This window comes from Geotrypetes seraphini, chromosome 10 (assembly GCF_902459505.1).
Source record: "Geotrypetes seraphini chromosome 10, aGeoSer1.1, whole genome shotgun sequence".
NCBI classification, from domain to species: domain Eukaryota; kingdom Metazoa; phylum Chordata; class Amphibia; order Gymnophiona; family Dermophiidae; genus Geotrypetes; species Geotrypetes seraphini.
The window spans coordinates 53048183-53072338 of NC_047093.1; the positions used below are offsets into that span (position 1 = coordinate 53048183).

Sequence of the window (24156 nt, forward strand, 5' to 3'; positions counted from 1 at the left end):
ATTCAGTGCTGAAAAAATACTTCCAAATATACTATTACTATTTCAAGTGCTCTGTATCAAATACTGTGTGCAGTGTCCTAATTTGAAAAACTCGACCAAAAACTTATCTCATTAGTTGAGTATTTTTCACTGTCGGAGTCTTAGCAGTAAAATTTCCAAAACATGTCCGTTCGCCAACGCGGCCAGCGTTTCGCGGGAATAACATACATCCGCTGCGTCAGGGCCACCGGAACATTCACACACACATCCTAAATTAGTGTACTCAGTCAAAGCTTTTCAAAAGTTTGAAAAGCTTTGACTGAGTACACTAATTTAGGATGTGTGTGTGAATGTTCCGGTGGCCCTGACGCAGCGGATGTATGTTATTCCCGCGAAACGCTGGCCGCGTTGGCGAACGGACATGTTTTGGAAATTTTACTGCTAAGACTCCGACAGTGAAAAATACTCAACTAATGAGATAAGTTTTTGGTCGAGTTTTTCAAATTAGGACACTGCACACAGTATTTGATACAGAGCACTTGAAATAGTAATAGTATATTTGGAAGTATTTTTTCAGCACTGAATGGTGTGGGGTTCATTGAATTAAACATTAGCAACCAAAAAAAGAATACCTTAAAAAATTAGATCTAAAGGCCAATGATTGGAGCAGGAGCATCTGAACTACGCAGATTTTTCCAGTTTATGACTGTGTTGCTATGCGTAGGCTCCATTTCTGAGGCCGTATAGGATGCCTGTATGTAGAAAAATTTTGCAATACTGATGTGTATGGTTCGATAGAGTGGTATTTTGTTACTATTTTGGGGTTTATTTTTTAGCCTCATCACCCACCCCACCCCCCTTTGCCCTCTCCTACCCACACTGGCGCTGTGGTGTAAACAAAACAAACAAAAAAGACTTTTCCTCTCTCTGTTAGGTCCTAGTTTACGCTCGCTGTCTAAACACCAGCTCTGGCAGGATACACATTTCAAATCTGACATATTGTAATCACAAAACAGAAAATAAAATTATTTTTTCTACCTTTTATTGTCTGGTCATTATTTAAATCATGTTCTTCCCAGGCTCTGGTTTCTGTTTGTCTTCTGATAACTTGCTTGCCAGGGTCTCCTATCCATTTTCTTCTTTCTCCATGCTCACTATCCATCTTCCATCTCTGTCTTCCCCTTCCATTTCCCTTCCCTCCCCCGGAGGTCTGGCATCTTTCCTTTTTTTCATCTCCATCCCCGTAATCCTGCATTTCTGTAATGACCACTACTACCCCCCCCTCCCCCCTGTGTTCCTGTCCTCTGATAAGGCAGTACACTTGTGCTCTTTGGACCACCGGCTGCTTAAGTGAAGCCTTCCCTTTGCTACTGCTTCATGCCTAAGTTTTTGAGTTTTGAGTTGTAGCTCTTTCTGTACTGTAATTTAAAGTCAATAAAAATATTGAATTAAAATCCCATAGCTCTATCTCCCCCACCTTCAACCCTCTCGTAGCAGTTCTATTTTTCCTACCAAACTTGAGCCCTAATCCTAATTTAAGCATTCGCGGTTTTTCAAAATTTTAACTTGATTGTCGAGCGTTGTCTTGCAATATGAGCACGTCAACACGTGCCACGTCCAAGTACGCACAACATACGTGCATTGCATTGCTGAGCGCATCATTGAGCGCAGCACAAGCATTGCAACTGAGAACAATATAAGCACGACACAAGCATGCACAACAGCACAGTATTCTGTATTAAAGGTTTTGGGTTGTGGGTTTCCATTATTTCCTATAGGGAAATTTGCTTTGATATACGAGTGCTGGAACGGAACCCCTGCGAATTTCAGGGGAGTACTGTATACTGCTTAGTACCTGCCTTAATGAAAAAAATCCCCCCTGACTATGCCACTGCCCCTACCTCCAACCCCTATCAGTAACTTTATCTCCACTACCCTATTCCTAACCCAGATACTCAATCGTACCTAGCGTTTTTGAAACATACTCATCTGTTCCATCTCTTCTGCCCAAAGCCCAACTCAGAGGCACAAATTCCCGTACCAAGTCCTTTAGCTGTAACTCAGCAGCTCGGTCTCCCCTATCTCAAGGGCTCCATATTTCAGACACCAATGCGGTAGCTCCGGGTACTCCTACCCCCAGTTCTTTCCCAGGAGTTCCAGACTCTCTAGCTAATTCTTGTTTGCACAGTACCTTATATTACATTAGTGTCTTCTATCCCACCAATACCTTTCAGTTCTAGGCGGTTTACAAAAGAATTGGCCTGGGCATTCCCAGAGAGATTACAAGGTTGATAGTTGGAAAATGCATTAGAATCTGGGGAGTTGGGAAGGTTTAGTTAGATCAACTGACAAATTTCTTTAATAACATGGTTTTCAATTATTTCCTGAAGGTTTTGTAATTGGGCATTGTGGTCATCAGATTGGAGAGTTGCTGCTTGGGTTGCTAATAGTCTGTCATATAGTTTTTTGCTTTGTATGCCTTTGACTTGGGGGGGGGGGGGTGGATAAAGTGTGCCTGTGTTCTCCTTGGTCTGGATGTGTTGTTCCTGATTAGATGATTGTTTGGATAGCTTGGTCCGTCTCCATCCAGGGCTTTGTATAGGGTGCAGTAAAATTTATATTGTATGCGTGCTTGCACTGGAAGCCAGTGTGAGTCTTGGATCACGGAGATTATGTGGTCTTATTTCTTCAGTGAGTATATCAGTCTGAGAGTTGTATTTTGTACTGTTTGTAGTTGTTTTAATATGTTGGCCAGGCATGACAGGTAAAGGATGCTACAGTAGTCCAGGAGTCCGAGGATTAGAGATTGGACCAGGAGTCTGAATTGTTCATTGTTGAAGTATTTTCGGATTTGCCTTAAGTTGCGCATGACTGTGAATGCTTTCTGGACAGTAGCTCTTCATTCTTCCTCCTACACAAAAATCTTACCCAATGTGATCATCTCCATGCTCCCCTCCCCCGCCTTATTTGCTACATTTTCAGCTAGAGCATGGAAGACTAGAAATGGACTCATCATTTTTTACAATTTCTTTTCTATGATTTGCTTTTTAAATCTATTCTTATTGCCCCTAACTCCCCCTTGGCCTCTACTCTAATGATGAAGCATACTGGTATAATTACCTCTCCACTGGGTGGGAATTTAATTAAATTGCTTCTGAAAGATTATCAGTGAGTGATATCCAAGATCGCTCTCTCCCGCCCACTACTTGCCACCAAATTGACGCGTGTTCGTCTTGCTGCATGTGAGTAGGGGAGGGGGAACGGGAGCAGGGGACAGAATGATGGGGAAAGATTCAGTGAGCTCCCTGTTTGGTTCGCAGGTCTTATAGCAAATGCTCCATGGTTATTTGATGAAGGCAGAACAGCCCATGCATTCCTGTCCCAGGGCGGTATATGATATGAAAATCACTCATGAATTACAAGCACATTAAAAACCATTAAAAAGATAGAGGAGTTGAGTCCAGCATTCTAGCTCCTGCTGTAGAGAATTCTAAAGGATTTTTTGAAAGAATCTTTCTAATACCAAGACTTACATCTGGCACCCCTTTTCCTTCCGACAGGAGCCAGCTGCTGACAGTACACCTGCTCTTCTTCCTCCAACCTTTATAATTTAGTTATTCAGTACATTCCATCGTCTTCCCCATTAATCACAACCCCTGCTTTTTCCTTTCACGCTTCCTTCTGAAATTAATAGACTAATACTGCTTCACCCTTAAGTCTAACCTGTCTAATTATCTGCATCATCCTTCTTTATGGTAATATACCAGTTGTTCTACTGCCTTTTGCCGCCTGCTGAAGATTCCCATAGGAGAAAGATGGGTATTCTGTGTGCTTGGGCATCTCTTTCTGCTATTTAAGCTATGGAGAGCTCTGGGGCTCCTGAATCAGCCGTTTGCTCCTGTATTCAGTCAGGTCTGTTAGCTGAATGCCAAATGATGATCAAAGGTATCTTTGTTAATGTAGACAGATTTCAATACAAGATTGAATACTGACTCGTTAAATTTTGTGTCTGCTAAGCTGGGGCCTGCACCCAGTTGGAAGTAGAAGCACAAAGAGAATATCCCCTGACACCACCCAAGTGACAAAATGCACTGTTCCTAACACTGAACATGTCACTACTAAGAGTGGGCAGGCTGTAGCTTAGGGTGGACTGTGGCTTCCCCACTTTAAAGTCAGGCCCAGCCAACCTGTCATAGTAGCATTGGCCAGTGACAGGAGATCAGGAGGCAATGTCAGTATTTGCACTGTCTAGTGACCACTCATGTTCACCTTAGGCCCCATCAAAAAAATTAACCCTGGCTGTACCACTGGGGCACACTGCACTGAAATCTGCTTTCACTATCAGGATATTATCTGTTTCTGCTAGTATTTTAAAAACAAAAGGACAATATTAATAATTACAGTTACAGATCTTTCTGATCAGGCCTACCCTCAATAATTTGCCTTATTTCCAAAGCACTGACAGTGTTTCTTTCTGTTTGGGTGACTTTGAGAACTGTTGTCTTTTTCTGTTATGTCTAAAGTCACTGGCTCTACACTGAAAAACAGACCATGAATCTTCAGAATAGGGATGGACCAAAAGGTTTTCAAAAATGATGCACTAGAATGATGATGTAATCCAAAAACCTTTAATAAATTCAATTGTAATAGAGAAATAAAAGTCCCAACATCTGATACTGAACAGAATCAAAGGCCAGAGGTTCAATAAAATGGCAATGTCCACCAGAGGATGTAACAAGATTCTTGTCAGTTTTTCCTCTAAGAAATATGATATACTTTACCACTGCCCTCAAGGTTTTTCTGATTGTCAACCCTAGCACATTGTGACCCCTGAAATCAGTGTTCATACCAAAACACAGATCTCTGTCGGGTCTTTGGGTTTGATTTGTTATCCTCTGGTGGACATTGCCATTTTATTGTACCTCTATTGTAAAGCTGCGCAGGATTGCAGCTCTCTGCCTGCTGGCTGTTTCCTCTGGCCGGTCCTGTTTCCTCTGCTGTGGCTGCTCTGGTCTCTGATTCTGCTCAGCACCATACATATATTGGACTTTTGCTTTTATCACAATTTAAGTTATTAAAGTTTTTTTTATTTACGTCCTCTAGTGCCTCTTTTTTGGAAACCTGATCTATCCCTGCTCTGAGGATTCGGGGTGTCTTTCCCTGTTATTTCATGAGACACATATATGGAATGTATCTGTCCTTAGTATGATGGTACCTAACCACAGCTCTCCTGTCAGGCGCCCAAATCCATCTCGATATGCTTCCCATCCTCGGAAGAAGTTTACTGAGCCATCCTCTCTCCGCTGAATCACCTAGAAAGGGAAAGAAAGAAAATGGCTGTGGAGACTGAAGAATAAAGACCCTACTGTTTCTTAAAGGGAAAGCCAGGATAGAACAAGCTGCTGCTCCTAAAAGGAAATTGTGACTGAGCAATAGAGGTGGGCAGCCATTAGGATGACCTGGTTACCCATTCCAGAACTGTCTATGGCCAGTCCTGGATTTCTGCCAAAATCATCCTGGTGCATTATGGGACCAGCAGGACTGATTTCAATGGATAGAATCATGGACTACAAATACTACATTGCTTCAAGATTTAATTTAAAACCAGGATGGGCCAAAAAGTCTCCTTTCTGGAATAGGTAACCTGTGTCACCCTAGCAGCCATGGTCTTAAGAGCCACAACCCAGTCTAGTTTTTAAGGTTTCTGCAATGAATATGTATGAGATTGATCTGCATACACTGCTTCCATTGCCTGCAGATAGATCTCATCCATATTGATTGTGGAAATGTTGAAAACCTGACTGGGTGGTGGCCCTCAAAGATCTGGGAATAAGATTACAAGAGAGAGAGATGAGCAGCTAATACTCATGTTTTAGGTTTGGACAGGTGAAAGGTGTCCTGGCCCCTGCTGGAGGAATGCAGAATGAGCCCTTCTTTTACCCTAGTCATTCCCAACCTACTTCTCAGGGCACACCTAGTCCCATTGGGTTTCAAGATATCCACAATGAATATGCCTGAGATAGATTTGCAAGCACTGCCTCAATAGCATACAAATCTAACTCATGAATATTCATTGTGGATATCCTGAAAACCCGATGGGACTAGGTGTGCTCCCGCGGACTGGGTTGGGAACAGCTGTTTTATTCTGTAGACTAGGAATGACTGCTGGCTGCTCACCTATTTCTCTCTTTTGTGTAATCTTAGTCCTGGCAGAAGTTAAATTAAAAAAATAAGGAGTGATAGCCTGCAAACATTCAAGCCTTGATAACTGGCAGCAGGAATATAGCCTGGGCAGGTGATCAGATTGGATGGGCCCACTGGTCTTTATCTGCCATCATCGACCATATTGTGTTATGATACCATCATTTATTTATTCCACTTATAGCCCACTTAAAACTTAAGCAGGTTCCAATATTTAAACATATCCAATAAATGTACTCACAAATAGAAACAGCCAGACAATAACTGCCCTTACCTATCAATAACTCTACGCGCCTACCCACCGAATTAGCAAGATCAGATTGCCAAGAATGTACTCCCAGATAAATATGTCTTTAATAACTTCTTAAATTGCCTCACTGTACTACACAAACCCAGGTAACCTGGCAGCTGATTCCTCAAAGAAAGGTTGCTGGCCTCATCTCAGCATAATGTATCGAGGTGAGCTTTTCATTTGTTAACTGCATACCAGCTTCTGATGTAAACATCACCATAGGCAGTAAAGTATCACCACCTGAGATAAATGGCCGGGCAATTGCTTATACACTATTTGATGAAGTAGTGTGGAGATTTTATAATTCAACTTGAAAATGCACTGGCAGCCAATGTAGCTGTGTCAAGACTGGTGCAATATGTGCAAATCTAGATCCCTCCCCCCCCCCCCATGATGAGCTGCAACGCGGCATTTTGGATCACCTGCAAAGCCTTGCATCTTTTTTTAAAGAGGAAATAAAAGGATCTACATGTCTAATCTTGCTAGCATTGCTGTTTACGCATGGCCAACCACACCTCACAGACTCCTCCAGTGGCAGCCGCAGATCAGGACTGAAGGTCACCTGCTGCTAATTACAGCCTTGTTACATATTGGCCACAGCTGATTGTGCACATCAATCAGAACCAGGTGTTGGTTGATGCTCGGACAACCTGCCCACTTCTAGCAAAAGATCAGGAGTGAGCTGGATGTAGGAACAATGCTGTTCTCTTATCCAAATTGTTGTTTTGTTGAATCAGGAAGCAAAGATCTGGGATTTTTATTTCCTTTTCCAGAGGGGCAGGAAGACTGACGAACAATTATTCCAGCTTGCTTTCAAAGCCTGGCTACATAGAAAGTTCTCAGCTCCTTAATATGTATGTATGTATTTAATTATGTGATTATGTAAACCGTATAGATAATATATGGTATATAAATTTTAAAATAAATACAGTGTTCCCTCCCAAATTCGCGGTTCGCGAATTGCGCTCTCAGTAATTCGCGGTTTGCTCCGACCGCCTCTTCCTGTACTAAAGTTAGACTACACCAATCAGGAGCTTCGTGTCAAAGCAGCTCCTGATTGGTGTAGCCTGACTTTAGTAACAGGAAGAGGCGGTCAGAGCATACCGCAAATTATTTTCTGCACCCGCCAGCGCCCCAGCTGCCCTCTCCTGCCTTTTGACAGACGCAAAACCGCATTTGTGGTTTTTTGAAATTCACGGGTGTTTCTGGAACGGAACCCCCACAAATTTTGGTGGAGTATTGTAATAAATAATTTATTTAGTGGGATTTATTAACTGCCTCTTCATGTAGAGATTTGCCCACTGTGGTTTACAGTACATTGACTAGTTATCTTAGGTATTGCTGAGAAAATAGCTTTAGGTTTGTCCAAAACATAGTTGTTCTAGGGAACTGTAACTGTGAAACCTTCAGTCTGCAGCTTTTTACATGACTTGTTAAGCTTGGGTGATAGGAACACGTGTGTTGGTCACTTACTCCCTAATTCTGTAAAAAGTTGGACAAACAACTGCACACTTAGCCCCAGATTCTATAAAGGTCATTCAAATTTGCACATCCAAATTTAGGCATGATCCTGAACTGCACATGCAACTAAATTGGGTAATACGCCAAGTAACATTAATAATTGAGCATTAACGAGCAATTATTGATGCTAATTGGTCATTTGGATTTGTGTGCACTATTCTATAAAATTGCATACCGATGTGGAGACTTCATCAAGCCTTGGCTTCATGGTACGTTACTTGTATTTTCTGTCTCTGTCTTTTTCCTCCCCTGACCTCCCCTGGCCCAATGGTGTACCAAGGTGCAGTGGCGTACCTAGGGGGGAGCGGGGGGGGGCGGGCCGCCCCGGGTACCAGCCCTAAGGGGGTGTTCCCGGCCTTGCCGTTCAGTCCCCCGCCACCCCCGAAGGACCGCTCGCCCCACTGACCTTCCTGCACCACCTGTGAAGCAGCCCGCAGCAGGATCGCGAAGTCAGCGTCAGCATCCCTGCGCTGCTTCCTGCGCCGCGATCCTGCCCCTCCTCTGACATCAGAGGAGGGGCGGGACCGTGGCGCAGGAAGCAGCGCAGGGATCGCTGACGCTGACTTCGCGATCCTGCTGCGGCTGTTCATAGGTGGTGCGGGGAGGCCAGGGGGGCGAGCGGTCCTTCGGGGTGGGTCGGGGCATCAGGCCTTCAGGGTGGGGCGGGCGGGCAGGAAAGCAGGCTTTCAAGGGGGAGGGGGTGACAGGCAGGCAGGCAGGCCTTCAAGGGGTGCAGGCCTTCAAGGGGGGCAGGCAGGCCTGCAGGGGGGTGCAGGCCTTCGGGGGGGGCGTAGGCCTTTGGGGGGGTGCAGACCTTCAAGGGGGTGCAGGCCTTCAAGGGGGGGAACAGGCCTTCAAGGGGGGAAAGGCAGGCAGGCCTTCAAGGGGGGGGACAGGCCTACAAGGGGGGGGACAGGCCTACAAGGGGGGGGGGACAGGCCTTCAAGGGGGGGTGCAGGCCTTCAAGGGGGGTGCAGGCCTTCAAGGGGGAGACAGGCCTTCAAGGGGGGGAAAGGCAGGCAGGCAGGCCTTAAAGGGGGGACAGGCCTACAAGGGGGGGACAGGCCTACAAGGGGGTGGGACAGGCCTTCAAGGTGGGGACAGGCCTTCGGGGGGGTGCAGACCTTCAAGGGAGTGCAGGCCTTCGGGGGGGGGGGGGTGCAGTCCTTCAAGGGGGTGCAGGCCTTCAAGGGGGGGAAAGGCAGGCAGGCAGGCCTTCAAGGGGGGGACAGGCCTACAAGGGGGGGAGAAGCTACAAGGGGGTGGTACAAGCCTTCAAGTGGGGGACAGGCCTTCGGGGGGGGGTGCAGACCTTCAAGGGAGTGCAGGCCTTCGAGGGGGGTGGTGCAGGCCTTCAAGGGGGGACAGGCCTTCAAGGGGGGAAAGGCAGGCAGGCAGGCCTTCAAGGGGGGACAGGCCTACAAGGGGGGGGGGAGAAGCTACAAGGGGGTGGGACAGGCCTTCAAGTGGGGGACAGGCCTTCGGGGGGGTGCAGGCCTTCGGGGGGTGCAGACCTTCAAGGGGGGGACAGGCAGGCAGGCCTTCAAGAGGGGGACAGGCCTACAAGGGGAAGGGACAGGCCTTCAAGGGGGGTGCAGGCCTTCAAGGTGGGACAGGCAGACCTTTAAGGGGGGACAGGCCTTTGGGGGGGGACCATGATTTAGAAGTACACGGAGGGAAGGGGGTGTTCAAAGAGACATGCATATGCCAAACTTTGGGGGGGGGAAGAAATAATGGGTCTGAAAATAGAGGAGAGGGAGAGAGATGATGGACCATGGGATTTAGGGAGGGAAGGAACAGAAAGGGAGAGAAATTGGACACAAGGGATGGTGTGGAGGAGGGATAGAGATACTGGATAGGAGGGTAATTAGGAAAAGAAACGGAGAGATGGTGGACTCTGGGATGGTGGGGAAGGAGGGAGAGATGCCGGATGAAAGGGTATTTAAGAAAAGGTGGATCTGTGGAGGGAGATGAAAAAAAGGAAAGATACCAGACTTCCTGGGAAGGGAAGGGAAATGGAAAGGGAGGACAGAGTTGGCAGATGGATGGTTAGCATGCAGAAAGAAGGAGACCCTGGCAAGCAAGTTATCAGAAGAAAACCAGAGCCTTGGACCAACAAGATTTGAAATATAACCAGACAACAAAAGGTAGAAAAATTAATTTTATTTTCTGTTTTGTGATTATAACATGTCAGATTTGAAATGTGTATCCTGCCAGAGCTGGTGTTGGACTGCAAACGTGAGCTAGGATTTAACAGAAAGAGGAAAAGTCCTTTTTGTTTCTTTATTTTATTTACACCACAGCGCCAGTGTGGTTAGGAGAAGCCAAAGGGGGTGAAAAAGCTATAAAACCCACCAGGAGTTTTGAAAAAAATCACCCAACTGGGCAGGAAAATCGAATTGAAAAACCAATTCAATAGGGCTGAATCGAATCAAAATTTTTTTTTCCCTGTATCTGGCAGCATTAGTTTGCGCTACTGTCTTAGACTTTAGGACCTGGGATTGGGGAGAGATGGCATCCTCAGTACTTTATAATGCAAGTGAAACGAGGATTTGGTCAGACTTTTGAAGGGTCTGCAGAAAAAAAATATTGTATAGGCCGGGGACATGAGACAGCAGGAAATGGGAACTTTTCTTCCTTCTATTTTTGTGAATGGAAAGGCTGAGGATGTCAGAGAGGTCAGTTAAAATATGTGCTTTATAAGAAAATATAATAATGTGTTTTATAAAGTTTATAGCATAGCTGGCCTACCCAGTGAGGTGTTCCTAGTGGTGATGGTGGCAGCGTGTCAATGTGTTGAGAGGAAGAGGTGGTCTGGGAAATTCTGCTGAGCAAACTCCGGGCCCATTTCCACCCCCAGTTAGTCCACTCCACTCAACTGATTCACACACTGAGTGGGTCTTTGGGTGTTGTTTTGGGATCTCTTCCAGTGGTTTATCTCCTTCTGGTCCAAGGAAGGAAACTTTGTTATCCTTAGCATTGACCTACAGAATATGTTTGTAACAGCGCTGCTTGTGTGGCATTAGGCTATGTAGTGATCGAAAGAAAAAAACAGACCTTTGCACATTTTTGCACTATATGGTGGGTGTATGAGGAGATTCACATTTCCTGCACAGCTAAGTCCATGTGAAGTTACCTTGTGCTGTATTTGACATCTAGCAAGGTCTCTGTTTGAAAGGAAAGATCTAAACTTAAAAATGAAGTGGCCAGAAGTTATGGTAAAAGCAGATAGTGTAGCTGGTTTTAAGAAAGATTTGGACAAATTCCTGGAGGAAAAGTCCATAATCTGTTATTAAGACATGGGGGAAGTGTCTGCTTGCCCTGGATCGGTAGCATGGAATGTTGCTACTCTTTGGGTTTTGACCAGGTATTAGTGTCCTGGATTGGCTACCATGAGAATGGGCTACTGGGCATGATGGACCATTGGTCTGACCCAGTTAGGCTATTCTTATGTTATGTTCTCATCTGTAGGGGCCTTTGTTTTCACTTCTTATTTTAATGTATTTTTTTTCTGGGAACTTATCAGTGTTTTTTATAATGGGAACAAAAATGGAAGAGAATTAATGTGTGTGGAATGGGGGGTAACTAATTTCTTCAGCTAAATAATTCAATCCACTTCAAACAGACATAGGAGAACTTGTGCACCATTCACACACCCTCCAACCAAAAACGTCAAAAGAAAAAAACTGTTCGACAACCTCCTAGCCATTCGAGCTGCAACACTCGACCCCCAACTCTACAACCAATTGATATCAACCACAGACTGCAAAACCTTCAAAAAGAAATAAAAACCCTTCTATTCAAAAAACACATAAAACCGAACTAACACAATCAGAACTGTCCCAAGCATCACCTGCAACTACTCCATATGTACTTCTAATGTCATGACAATTTAGACATAATTTATGTTATGTTATGTTTGGAATAATGGTTACATATATGAGGTTCAATAAAAGAAAATGTTCACTGCCTGTTTCTATTCTGACCATTTATTCCATTTCATGGTTATTGCAAAAAAAAAAAAAAAAAAATTTTTTACATGGGGGGGGGGGTGTCAAAAAATGATGGGCCCCGGGTGCCACATACCCTAGGTACGCCACTGCCAAGGTGGAAGGGGAGGGAAATGGGCATGACCTTGAGGTGCTTGCCAGAGAAGGGATGCCTGAGGGAACCCTCTGATCCTCTCCCTCCATTCTCCGTCTCTGTAAATAATGCTGTTATTGTTCCAGTCTCCTCTGCTTGCAACCTTAGCACTGTCTTCGATTCCAACTTCTCATTTTCTATGCACAGCCAACAAGCTGCTAAGACCTGTGGCTTCTATTTCTTCAGTATCACAAAAATTTGCCCCTTCCTCTCTGAGCTCACTACCCAGACCCTTGTCCATGCTCTTGTAACCTCATGCTTAGATTACTGCAATCTACTTCTAACTGGTCAATCGCAGTGAAGCCTGTCCCCCCTGCAATCTGTGTAAAACTCTGCTTCATGACTCATCTTCTACCAACCTTGCTACACTCCCTATCCGCCTTCACATACAGTTAGCTCCTACTGCTGACCTACAAGTGAGTTCATTCTGCTGACCCTCAATCTCTCCTCGCTTCTCTCTCCTTATACACCTCCCAGAGAACTCTGTTCCTCTGATAAGCCGCTCTTAGCTGTACCCTTCTCCTCCACTGCCAATTCCAGACTTCATTCCTTTCATCTAGCTGCCCCTTATGCCTGGAATAAATTATGAGAGTTTGTCTGCCATGCCCCTTCTCTTCCCTGGTTTAAAAACAGATTTAAAGCCCACATTTTTTATATAGCTTTCAATTCATAACCCTACTCCCAACTCCCATCACCCTAGCCAGCAGATTAACCATTTCCCCCTAATTGTGACCTGTTTGTCTGTCTTGTTTGTTTAAACTGTAAGCTCCTTTGAGCAGGGACTGTCTTCTTCATGACGCTGTACAGCGCTGCGTATGTCTGGTAGCACTATAGAAATAATTAATAGTCGTAGTAGTGTGATGAGTTTCAGTCTTTGGGAAGCAGAGCTGAGACTGTGATGTCATAATGCCTCATTCCACCAATGCCTAAGAGCCAACCTCATCAGTGATGTCACAATGGCTTGATTGTCCTGTACTCCCCTCTGCCCTTCAACCTAGCCAGCAAATTAACTATTCCCCTTAACTGTATCCATGACATCCTGTTTCTCTGTCTTGTCTGTTTAAATTGTAAGCGCCTTCGAGCAGGGACTGTCTTCTTTGTGACTCTGTACAGTGTACATCTGGTAGTGCTATAGAAATAATTAATAGTAGTGAGGAGCATCCAGCAGTAAAGAAAACAAAAGTGAGTGAGGATTCTTTGAGCCATTCATGTGCTCAGAACTCTGCTGTGTCCTCACCTCTCATTAACAGGAAGTTTTTTTATGGGACAGGACACAATGTGGCAGGACCTTAAGGTGTGCAAATGGTTCAGAGGCCTTGTGCTTACATTTGTTTTCTGCATTGCTGCTATCTGTACCCAAGGGTCAGGAAACACAGCATGTATGATGGTGGTAGATAAACAGGAGATGCTGGACTGGAGGGAGTTGGTAGAGATGAAGAAAGGAGTGATGCTGAATGGCGAAATGCTGGGCATGCTGGAACCATTTGGGAAAGGTCATAGGAAGCAGGGTAATGAGAAGAGAGTGAGAGGAAGATGCAGAGCTAGGGAGGTGGTAATGGCAGGGGACAAGATGATTGACATGGAAGATGCCAGGGCTGGTGAGCAGATAGTTCCTCCCTAGCCATCAACCTCTTTCCTCTAAGTACAGAGGGAATAAGAGGCCTAGGAAGGAATGAAAGTTGGGGACTGGGGGGTCAGAGTATAAAAACATAGAAGATGACAGCAGATAAGGGCCATAGCCCATCAGGTCTGCCCACTCTACTGACCCACCCCCAAGTCTACTATCCTAGGGATCCCACTCCTGGTGACAGGTTCCCTTGGCTTAACCCTCTAAGGGATCCCACATGGGCATCCCATTTGCTCTTAAATTCTTGCACACTATTTGCCTCGATCACCAGCACCGGGAGTTCGTTCCAAGTGCTGAAAGATGGTACTTGGGTGAAAGGTAAAAAGAATGAGAAGAGGGGGTGAAAACTGAGTAAATAGAAAAGAAAGAAATAGAGAAAACAGCTAATATGGCAAGTTAAATTCAGAGACAGGCATAGAGGAGGAATGAAAGAATACAGAAAGAGAGAGGAGAAATGGTGAATGGACAGCAGACCCTAGAAAGAAAGTTAGGAGAAGAAAAAGCAAAGCAGAAGAAAGAAACTGGGAGCAAAGTGATTAGAAAAAAAATATCAAGACAAGAAAAGGTAAAATAAATAAAATAAAATATTGAATGTATTAATTGGAATATGTCATCTTTGGGATGTCTCTGTACTTTGCTCAGTAGGAGAGAAAATGCATTTCTGTTTCTGTACATTTGCCCTGCATGCGCAGTTAGGCTTACTGGGGTTTCTGGTTCAGCTTTTGTCTGTCTGCAAATTTCTAATTCACGGCCCCTTTTTCAGTGTTTAATAAGTGTCTGCCTGTGTTTTGCATGTGTGACCAAGATGAGTTATTCTTCTGTTAAGATGTAAATTATGTCTAGAACAGTGCTCGCCAATCGTTGTAGCCGTGGAAAGCGTGCGACCCGTGGATGATGCAGGTCAGTGATGGTCTTATTAGGCACCCACCCAGATCACAACCCCAAACACAGGTTTTGTGACCCCCCCCCCATTCGGGCTCCCAACCCACAGTTTGGGAAGCTCTAGTCTAGGACCCTGTGGCAGTCCTGCTTGTTCTGGGAGGTTTTCAGTAAGAGATGTATTGGCGTTCTACGTCGATCCTGAAGTGATTTTTTTCAGTGCTGCCTTTCTTAGGTAGGCTTGGTGCTGTTACAATATGGCAGGATGACTATCTGCATGGTCCTTTTGCAGAGTTTTATATCACTTCATAACATACCTGGTAAGTGAACTGGAAGGAAATTATGAATTGCAGTTTAATAATAAACATGACTTGAATATTTTAAGAATAGGATTCATTCATTCGTTCAATGTCCAAATCTATGATTTCTACAGAATAATTCTTGGAGAGGGTATGAAGAGGGTGGTGATTATTGCTTTAATAATCACAATCCAACGTCGGGGGCTCTATGAATCTGGGCTCTGATTCCTTTAGGAACCTATGAATGCTTCTGTCCACTGCTTATAATTGTATCTTTCACTTCTCATTTTCTCCTACTGAGAGCAGGAGAGGGGAGTCCAAGGTGTGACAGGCCAGGTGCTTCTCTTAACTCGTTCTTCCTGTCGTCAGCATCTGTCCCGGTGTATAACAGAATCTGATAAGACACATACAGGTGTACAGCTGACCTGAGTTGTGAGATAGGAGGGCATGAAGAGTGGGTTAGAGCAGTGTTTTTCAACCTTTTTATATCTATGGACTGGCAGAAATAAAAGAATTATTCTGTGGACCGGCATCGGTCCGTGGACCAGCGGTTGAAGAACACTGGGCTAAGTCGTGGGCCAGACCCCGCCCATCTCTACCCAATCTCCACCCCAGACACCGCCCCCATAATAGTACTAATTGCACCTTGCACGTCCCATACCTCATCTGGAAGCCTTCCCTCCGACGTTGCAACGTCGGAGAGAAGGCTTCCGGTTCAGGCGCAGGATGCCCGTAGGAGCCACTGCCCGTGGCTTTGTGCACTGAATCAGGAAGAGGGAGTTGGCTCGAAGATAACGCCGCATCGATCGCACCGTGGACCAGTGGTTGAAGAAAACTGTTTTGGGCCTGATGCACGTGCTGGCCCTGTGGACCGGCAGGAAATTTCTGTGGAACAGCAGGAAATTTTTGTGGACCGGCACTGGTCCATGGACCGGTGGTTGAAGAACACTGGGTTAGAGACATAGTCAGCTCACTGCACCACCAGCTGCTGTCAGCTGGAGGGAGGTCAGGGGTTCTGGGGGAGGGGGCACTGCAGATGAAAACATTGCCCCCCCCCCCATGTGCTTTAGACCCATGGTACAGCACCTTGTCCCAGCTGCTGCTAAAAAAAGGCACATCATGGAACATCACTCATACTTTTGTTATATTGAGAGAAGACAATTTCTAGATAGTTTATAAATGGATTTGAAAATTGTCTCACAACTAGTCGCATGACAAATCCTGATGCTTTCATAAAGGATTGTAATACACAGTCACTGTTTAATCCTTTCTAGCTTTTACTGATCTAAAAGTCCACACTGTCGCTTTTAGATCACTGTTTAAAATGTAAAGCAGCTGAGATGTGCACCCTGCTCATTAGCCACTTACAGTCCAGCCTCCTCCGTCTGTGCTCATGTCGCAGTACACCTGGAAACCTGAGGGATAATGGGTTGGGAATATGGAGTAGATCCCACTGCTCTGCTGTCCATTCACGTAGATATCATAGCAGTCTCGAGGCCGCAGCCCTGGAGAATAAATGGAGGGTCTACGGTGAGAAAGAGACCTGGGGAATTGGGAGAGCAGATTTACAGAACAATCAATTATTTTCTTTCTAGTCTAAACCCACTGTTGAGGGCCGGATTTTGTGCTAGAGGTCTGTATTGAGTAAAGTGGGGGGGGGGTTCCCCGGCAAGGCCCCCCGTCGGAGCCCTTTGGAGCGGTCGATTTCTTCGGCGCGCGCCTCCACGTTGCGCTCAGTTGTCTGCGCGCACCTTTGTCCCGGCGCGCTTTTGACCTGACACCGAGAAGGTTCATAGACAAAACCGCCGAAGACGGGCGCGCGCCGACAGCTGAGCGCGGGATGGAGGCGCGCGCCGAGGAAAGAGGGTGTTTTTGGGGGCTCCGACGGGGGGTTTTGTTGGGGAACCCCCACCCACACTTTACTTAATACAGATCTGTGCGCGCTTTTGACCTGACACCGAGAAATGTACCTGGCACTGACATGATCGTGTCAAGTAGATCACAGTGAAAGACAGTTTTCCTGCTTCTACCCCAAGAAAATTAGCTTGAGAAGTTGGACATTGCCTAAGCGAAGGGGATAACAGGGTACAGATAGAGGTTTACCTTACAGGACATTGAGCGAATAGGGTATGGATATTTTAGGTTAGGTAGGGAACACTTTCAGGTCATGGACCTGGGGGGCCGGCTGCAGGAACTCAAGTTTCCCTGTGAGTTTTGTCCCTGCCCCATTCCTGTAAGCTCTGCCTTAACCACACAAGCCTCAAACATATATGTTTTTAAAGTGTTTGAGGCTTGTGCAGAAGAGGACGGAGCTTAGGCATTGGTGGAATGAGACATTATGACATCACAATCTGAGCTCTAGTGTGTTGCTACTTATGATTTTAAAGTGTTTGAACTTGTGCAGATGAGGATGAAAATTGCAGGAATGGGGCGGGGACAGGATGGGAAAATGAGTTCCCACGGGGACAGGGAAAAATTTGTTCCCATGTCATTCTCTGTGTCCTGTGCAGGAGCAGTGTGAGGAGCTACTAAGTTATGTAGTTCCAAAAGGGAGACTTTTGGGCCAAAGCAGTGTGGGATTTATAATCCCTGAATTTACCTACTGGAATCTGTGCTGCAAGTCCCTTAACGCAGTGTTTCCCATGTCAGTCCTGGAGCACTCCCTTGCCAGTCAGGGTTTCAGAATATCTGCAAGGGATGTGCATGAAAGAAATTTGTGTACAGTGGAGGTAGTGTATGCATATTCATTGTGGATAGCCTGAAAACCTGTCTGGCAAAGGGATATTCCAGGACCAACTTGGGGAAAAACTGCCTTAACACATCATGAAAGTCTTTTTAAAAAGCCAGGTCTGGTCCAAAAATATCATATCATTTCTTATATCCCATAAAATTTCAACAAGGATTCAATGCAGTTTACAAGATATATATACCCTCAAATTAGGTTCTGTTAATATTAACAGAAATTCAAAATTACTTAATGGTCAAAAAGAGGTGTCTTCAGCATTTTCCTGAACTGATAATAAGACTCTAGTTGACACAAACGTAATGGTAGACTATTCCACACTTTGGGTCCTTGATATGCAAAGGTAGACCCATGTAATTCTTTATGGTGTACAGAGAAGGAAAATTTAATTTGAAGTGCTGCATTGATCTTGAATTATTAAAAGATCTCAAAATATTAATAACAAACATTATTTCACTAGAGTTTAATCAATATATAGCCGTATGGACTATACAAGTTCTTAAATTGGATTCTCTTTTTCAATGGCAACCAATGTAGTTCTTTCAAAAGTAGACTAGCCTTCTCAAATCGATTTAATCGAAAGATTAATCTGGCCGCTGTGTTTTGGAGTAACTGTAATCTCATATACTCCTTCTCTCTTAAACCATAATAAAGACTGCTGCAATAATCTAACTATGGAAGCAAGACAGCTTGTACAACAATCCTAAAGCTAGCCTGACTTAATACTGATCTTGTTGTCCTTAATTGCCTTAATCTTAAAAAAAAAACAACAAAACTTCTTGACCAGAGAATCTAATCAACAAAAGTAAGATTAGAATCCACAATAACACCCAACACCTTTGATGTTCTCTCAATCTTAAATTTCTCTCCTGTGATCAGCGCTAATTCTGTACAAGGAAGTAAGCTATAATCACCAAACCAGAGCACCCTAGTCTTCAATTAAGCTTTAGGAAATTCTTCTGTTTCCACTTGCTCAGCTCTTCTTCAATACTCTTTATAAAATGTAAGGTATCATCAAAAGAATCTTTTGCGAAACAAAGCAGAAAATATCATCTGCATAAGAAAATACATGTACCCGAGGAGGAGAAAATTTTATACCCAAAGTCCTTAAGCACTCCACAAAATGCTCTCCAAACTTGAGACTTGCAATAGGCCTTTCTTACTTTGTATATTCCATTCCCCAAAAACTCTTTAACCATTTCAAAACCATACCCTGTAGACCAGTGTCTCGCAACCTTTGCGAGCCACGGCACACTAAACTTGTGGCTGCGGCTCAAGGGCACATGGAAGTGCACGGACATTGACGGGATGATGTCACGTGCATGCGTGACATCATCACGCCATCGCCTGCGCATGTGCCGAGGCCCTCCAGATGGGGACCCTGAGCCGCCAGTGAGAGGTGCTGAAAAAGAAGAGGAGCGTAGAGCAGGAGAGACGCCAGGGAGAAGGAGAGGCACTGGCGGCGGCTGACTGCCTACAGTGCGAGAAGCACGTCCTATAGGCAGTCAGCCGACACTGGCACCTCTCCTCCTCCCCAGTGACTCGCAGCACACCTGAAATCTCGTGCGGCACACAGTTTGTGATACACTACTGTAGACCAAATTCATCACTTTAGACCAAATTCACTTAACCCAAGGAGATGCAGAAAATGATCCACTACATTGAATGCAGCCAAAAAGTCAAACTGCAATAGACCAGACTGTTTCCCTTTTTTGATGTTAACTCTAATAATAGTGATTCTGTACTATGCATAACTCTGAATCCATGTTGAGAGTTTTAAAAACCATCAACTAAAAACAGAAAGTTGTAAATTAACACAGAATTCTAATAATTTGGCAGGCCAAGGTGTTCCTGCTACAGGTCTATAATGCTCTATCTTTGTTAGTTCTATTCCTGAGGCTTTTAATATGGGAGTCAATGCTATAAATGATAAAACTTTAAGATATATACCATTTCCCAAAGCTGCATTAACAAAATCAGTCAACCACGTCAAAAAGGTTGAGAGAAAGCTCGCCAGCATACTAGAAGGACATAATCTCTAATCTAATTCCTGATTTATAATTTTTATTGATTTTATATAATAACATCAAAGAAACCACTTTATACCACATCAAATTCTTAAAACAACCCAAACTTCTTCCCACCCAATCCCCCTAACCCCTCCAGGATGTGTATAAAGAATATGAGTAATCTGAATAAAATAAAAGAAATCATCATATACTGCTACGGTCTTTAACAAACATATCCAATGGCTCCAGATGTCATTAAATGCCCGGAACTGACCATTTTGCTCCGCTAACATTCGTTCATACCAATAATACAAACACAGTGACTCCCACCAGAATGTGAAGTTTAGACGCTCCCAATTTTTCCAGTTTCTTGTGCTTAACTGCAACCCAACTCCAGACATTACCAAGAGAAGCTTATCTTTGTGAATATCAAGTGGATTCTCAGGCAGAATTGAAGTTCCAAATAAAATGGTCCCATATGATAATGGAATAGGAACACCAAGAATTGAAGTAATTTTGCCCCATATGGATTTCCAAAAGGCCTTAATTAATAGGCAATGAAATAACAAATGATCTAATGTGCCAGGCTCAAGCAGACAATGCCAGCATTTATTGGAGCAATTTTTATCTACTTTTTGTAACCTCACTGGAGTCCAGAACACTCTATAGCAAAAAGTACAAACTCTGCCTCATTGCAGCAGAGGCTGTGCATTTCACTCTACGATTCCATATTCTGGACCACTGAGACACCAAGATGACATATTGAATTTCCATACCCCAAATATCACAGAGACTTGTTTTAGATTTTTTAGGCATATACTCAGATAACAACTTGTACCATTTGGACTCCTGATGTCCATGAAAATCCACTTGAAAGCACAAAAAGGGGAGGCTCTGTTGGCTTGTATAAATACTCAATTCAGGGATCCCTTTCTGAATTGCTTGCTTCAATTGCATAAGAATATAAGAATTGCCGCTGCTGGGTCAGACCAGCAGTCCATCCTGCCCAGCAGTCTGCTCACGCAGCGGCCCCCTGCCTCACCTGGGTACGTTCAGCCTCACCTACGTATGTCCCAGTTTAGCAGGAACTTGTCCAGCTTAGTCTTGAAACCCTGGAGGGTGTTTTCCCCTACAACGGACTCCATTTAAAAGATTGAGTCTTAGATAAGGGAAATGACTGCTGCAACTGAAGCAAGGAAGCCAACTTGCTCTGAAAAATTACATCATCCAAAGTTCGTATTCCAGCCTGTAGCCACTGTTTCCATAAAATTTTGAAATTCCCCACCATAATTTTTGAATTTAACCATAAAGATTGACATTTACGGCCTCTTTTACAAAGCTGCGCAGCAACATCCCCGAAGCCCTTTAAATCTCTATAGGCTTTGGAGCCATTAGTGCAGCGGGGACGCTAGCGCGGCTTTTTAAAGAGGACGTTTTATTAGTGGGGACTGGCAATAAAAAGTCTAAAAATATCACTGTTTTCCAAATAGAATGAAAAATTTTGTTATTTTTATAAATTTTTGGAAGTCCAATACTTAGTAAATGTATGAGATGAAGCGGGGTCATAAGATATTCTTCAAGAAAGAAGCCAGTCTGGCAAATTCTCCATGAGTTCAGGGAGGATCCAATACATACCTTGATGATACCTATAAAAATATGGGAAATTTATTCCTCCCATAGATTGAGACTTTTGCAAAGATATTAAAGAAATTCTGGGAGTTTTATTTAACCATATAAAATCTAATAAAATTTTATTTAATTTTTTTTATAAAAGGATGCCTGAAAATATATAGGTATCATACTCATCTGGTAGCAAATTACAGGTGCAATCATCATTTTAATAGTTTGAACTCTCCCCCACCAAGATAGATGTAAAGGGTTCCATCGATCACACATTTCCTTGGCCTTTATCAATAATGTTCTTTCATTCACCAGTATAGTGTCTTCCAAATTTCTTTGAATAAATATTCCTAAATACTTTATTCCATCTTCTTTCCAAAAGAAGGGGAATGGATCTAGTAATCCCTTTACACAATGGACTTTCAGTGGAAGAACCTCAGATTTGCTCCAGTTGATTTTATACCCAGAAAATTTTCCAAAATCTTCAATCAGCTGGAGAAAAGATGGAATAGTTTGGTCAGGATCGGTTGACTGCAATAAAATATCATCTGCATATGCCGAGATTTTATACATTTGTCCTGCATATGCAATGCCTTGTATCTCTCTTGCCTGTGGAATTGCCAATAATAAAGGTTCTAATACTATATCAAAAAGCAAGGGAGATAAGGGACATCCTTGCCAAACACCCTTTTTAAAGGAAACCGTTCCAAAATTACATTATTAATATAAAGTCTGGCCGATGGAGAACTATAAAGAGCTTGAATCATCTGAACAAATCCAAACCCTATCCCAAACCATTCCATTGCTTGATACATGAAAGACCATTCCACTCGATCAAAGGCCTTCTCTATATCTAATGACACAGAGAAGGCCGGAACCTCCATTGATTTCGCCAAAGTAAATATATGAAGTGCCAATCTCGTGTTATTACTAGAATGTCTCTGAGCAACAAAACCCATCTGGTACAATCTCAAAGCCAAAAGCTTAGCTAATAATTTACCATCAATATTAATTAAAAAGATTGGCCTGTAATTTGTTACCAGCATAGGATCCTTATTTGACTTTGGAAGAACAATTGTGAAAGCCTCTCCCATGGTACCAGTGATCTGCCCCTTTGCTAATTGATCTTATTTTTTATTTTAAATTCTTTATTCATTTTCATATTTTACATCAAGTGCACAAAATATTGATTTACAACAAATTAATACACAATATCACTTTTATATCTACTACATAAATTCTGAAAATATTTTTGTTCCCTCCCCCACCCCCCCACCCTTCAAGTACTTTCCAATCTCCTTATACACATTATATACCATAACTCCAAAGTATAACCATCACTACCTGGAGCAGATCCAACTCTAAGAGACTTCAATGCTGCCTGGAGCTCAGATAAAGTTATAGGTGCATCTAAAGACTTCTTTATATGTTCTGGAATCTTAGGTCAAAGAATAGACTGTAGAAATTTTTCTCCTTTATTTACATTACCAAAATCTAGATCTGATGAATACAATTTTTTATAATATGAAAGAAATTGGGACAAAACATCAGGTTGATTCGTATAAACATTGCCCCCATTATCTTTGATCGCTGTAATATTTTCCCTACGTTTTTTAGTTTTAAGATAATTTGCTAATACTCTCCCTGCCTTGTTTGAGTTTCCGTAATACACAGCTTGCTGAAGAAAAAGATCTTTCCTAGCTAATTGACTACAAAGCACATTATATTTATACTTAGCTGATGTTAGAGCATTCAGAGTTATTTGACTCCACTGAGAAACCAAATTCCTTTCAAGAGCAGAAATCTCCTTTTCCAATTTAGAAGACTCAAGCCATAATATTTTCTGCATATGAGAAGAATAAGCTATGATCTGTCCCCTCAAAGTCGCTTTAAAAGCATCCCAAATAATCTCTAAAGGAATCTGATCTGAGAAATTAAGTTGAAAGAATTCAGAAATTTTGATTTGCATATCCTCAATGAAACTTAAGTCAGCAAGCAGTGAATTATTAAATCTCCAAACAGGAGGATGAGAATGTTTCTTAGCGAATAGATAACTAATCCAAATTCCTGCATGACCTGTAATAATAATAGGATCAATGTTAGCCTCCACAACCTGCTGAATTATGATTTGATATTAAAAAATAGTCTATTCTTGGAAAAGATTGATGCACTTGAGAACAGAATGTATACTCACGTGCACTAGGGTTAAGAATCCTCCAAACATCCCTTAAGCCACAAGTATTCATTAAATGATCCACACCCATAGATTTCACATTTCTACCTGATTGTTTATCAATATATGGATCCACTACAGCATTGAAGTCCCCAGCTATAATTAAATTAGATAAATTATTAGTAAGAATAATTTGTTGCAATTTCTTAAAAAATTCAAACTGATTGGAATTTGGTGCATAATGATTAAAAAGTATCAGGTGATCATCTCCTGAAGTCATGGTGACATAAAGCCATCTGCCCACTGGATCTGCATGAAAATTATCAAAGGAAGCTGTTACCTTTATGTTAACCAATATGACCACACTAGCCTTCTTTCCTTCAGCTGGAGCAAAAAAAGAATGTTTAATCCAACCCCCTTCTAACTTGGCTGATTCTACCACAGATAAATGTGTTTTTTGTAAAAAATAAATATCAGCCTGTTGTTTCTTCAAGTCGGTAAGTATCTATCTCCTCTTTATGGGGTGGTTAAGACCATTGATATTTAATGAAAAAATTTTAAAGCCATTTTAATTCAATTTAAGAAGCTGAAAATAAACTAATTTAACCCAAATAGCACCTACCAAATTCAAAAATAATTCTCCCAGACACATCCAAGACCCCCAACCCTT

General features: G+C 43.2%; 1 protein-coding gene across 1 annotated transcript in view; it reads right to left on the minus strand.

Annotated features, from left to right (window-relative positions):
- The window catches only part of FIBCD1 (fibrinogen C domain containing 1), a 49614-nt gene that overhangs the window by 8621 nt on the left and 16837 nt on the right, over positions 1–24156 (minus strand). The window contains exons 4-5 of the mRNA XM_033962007.1: positions 16310–16446; positions 5195–5291 (exon numbers count right to left, since the gene is read on the minus strand). Coding sequence (XP_033817898.1) covers positions 5195–5291; positions 16310–16446 — 234 coding nt within the window. The remainder of the gene's footprint in view (positions 1–5194; positions 5292–16309; positions 16447–24156) is intronic.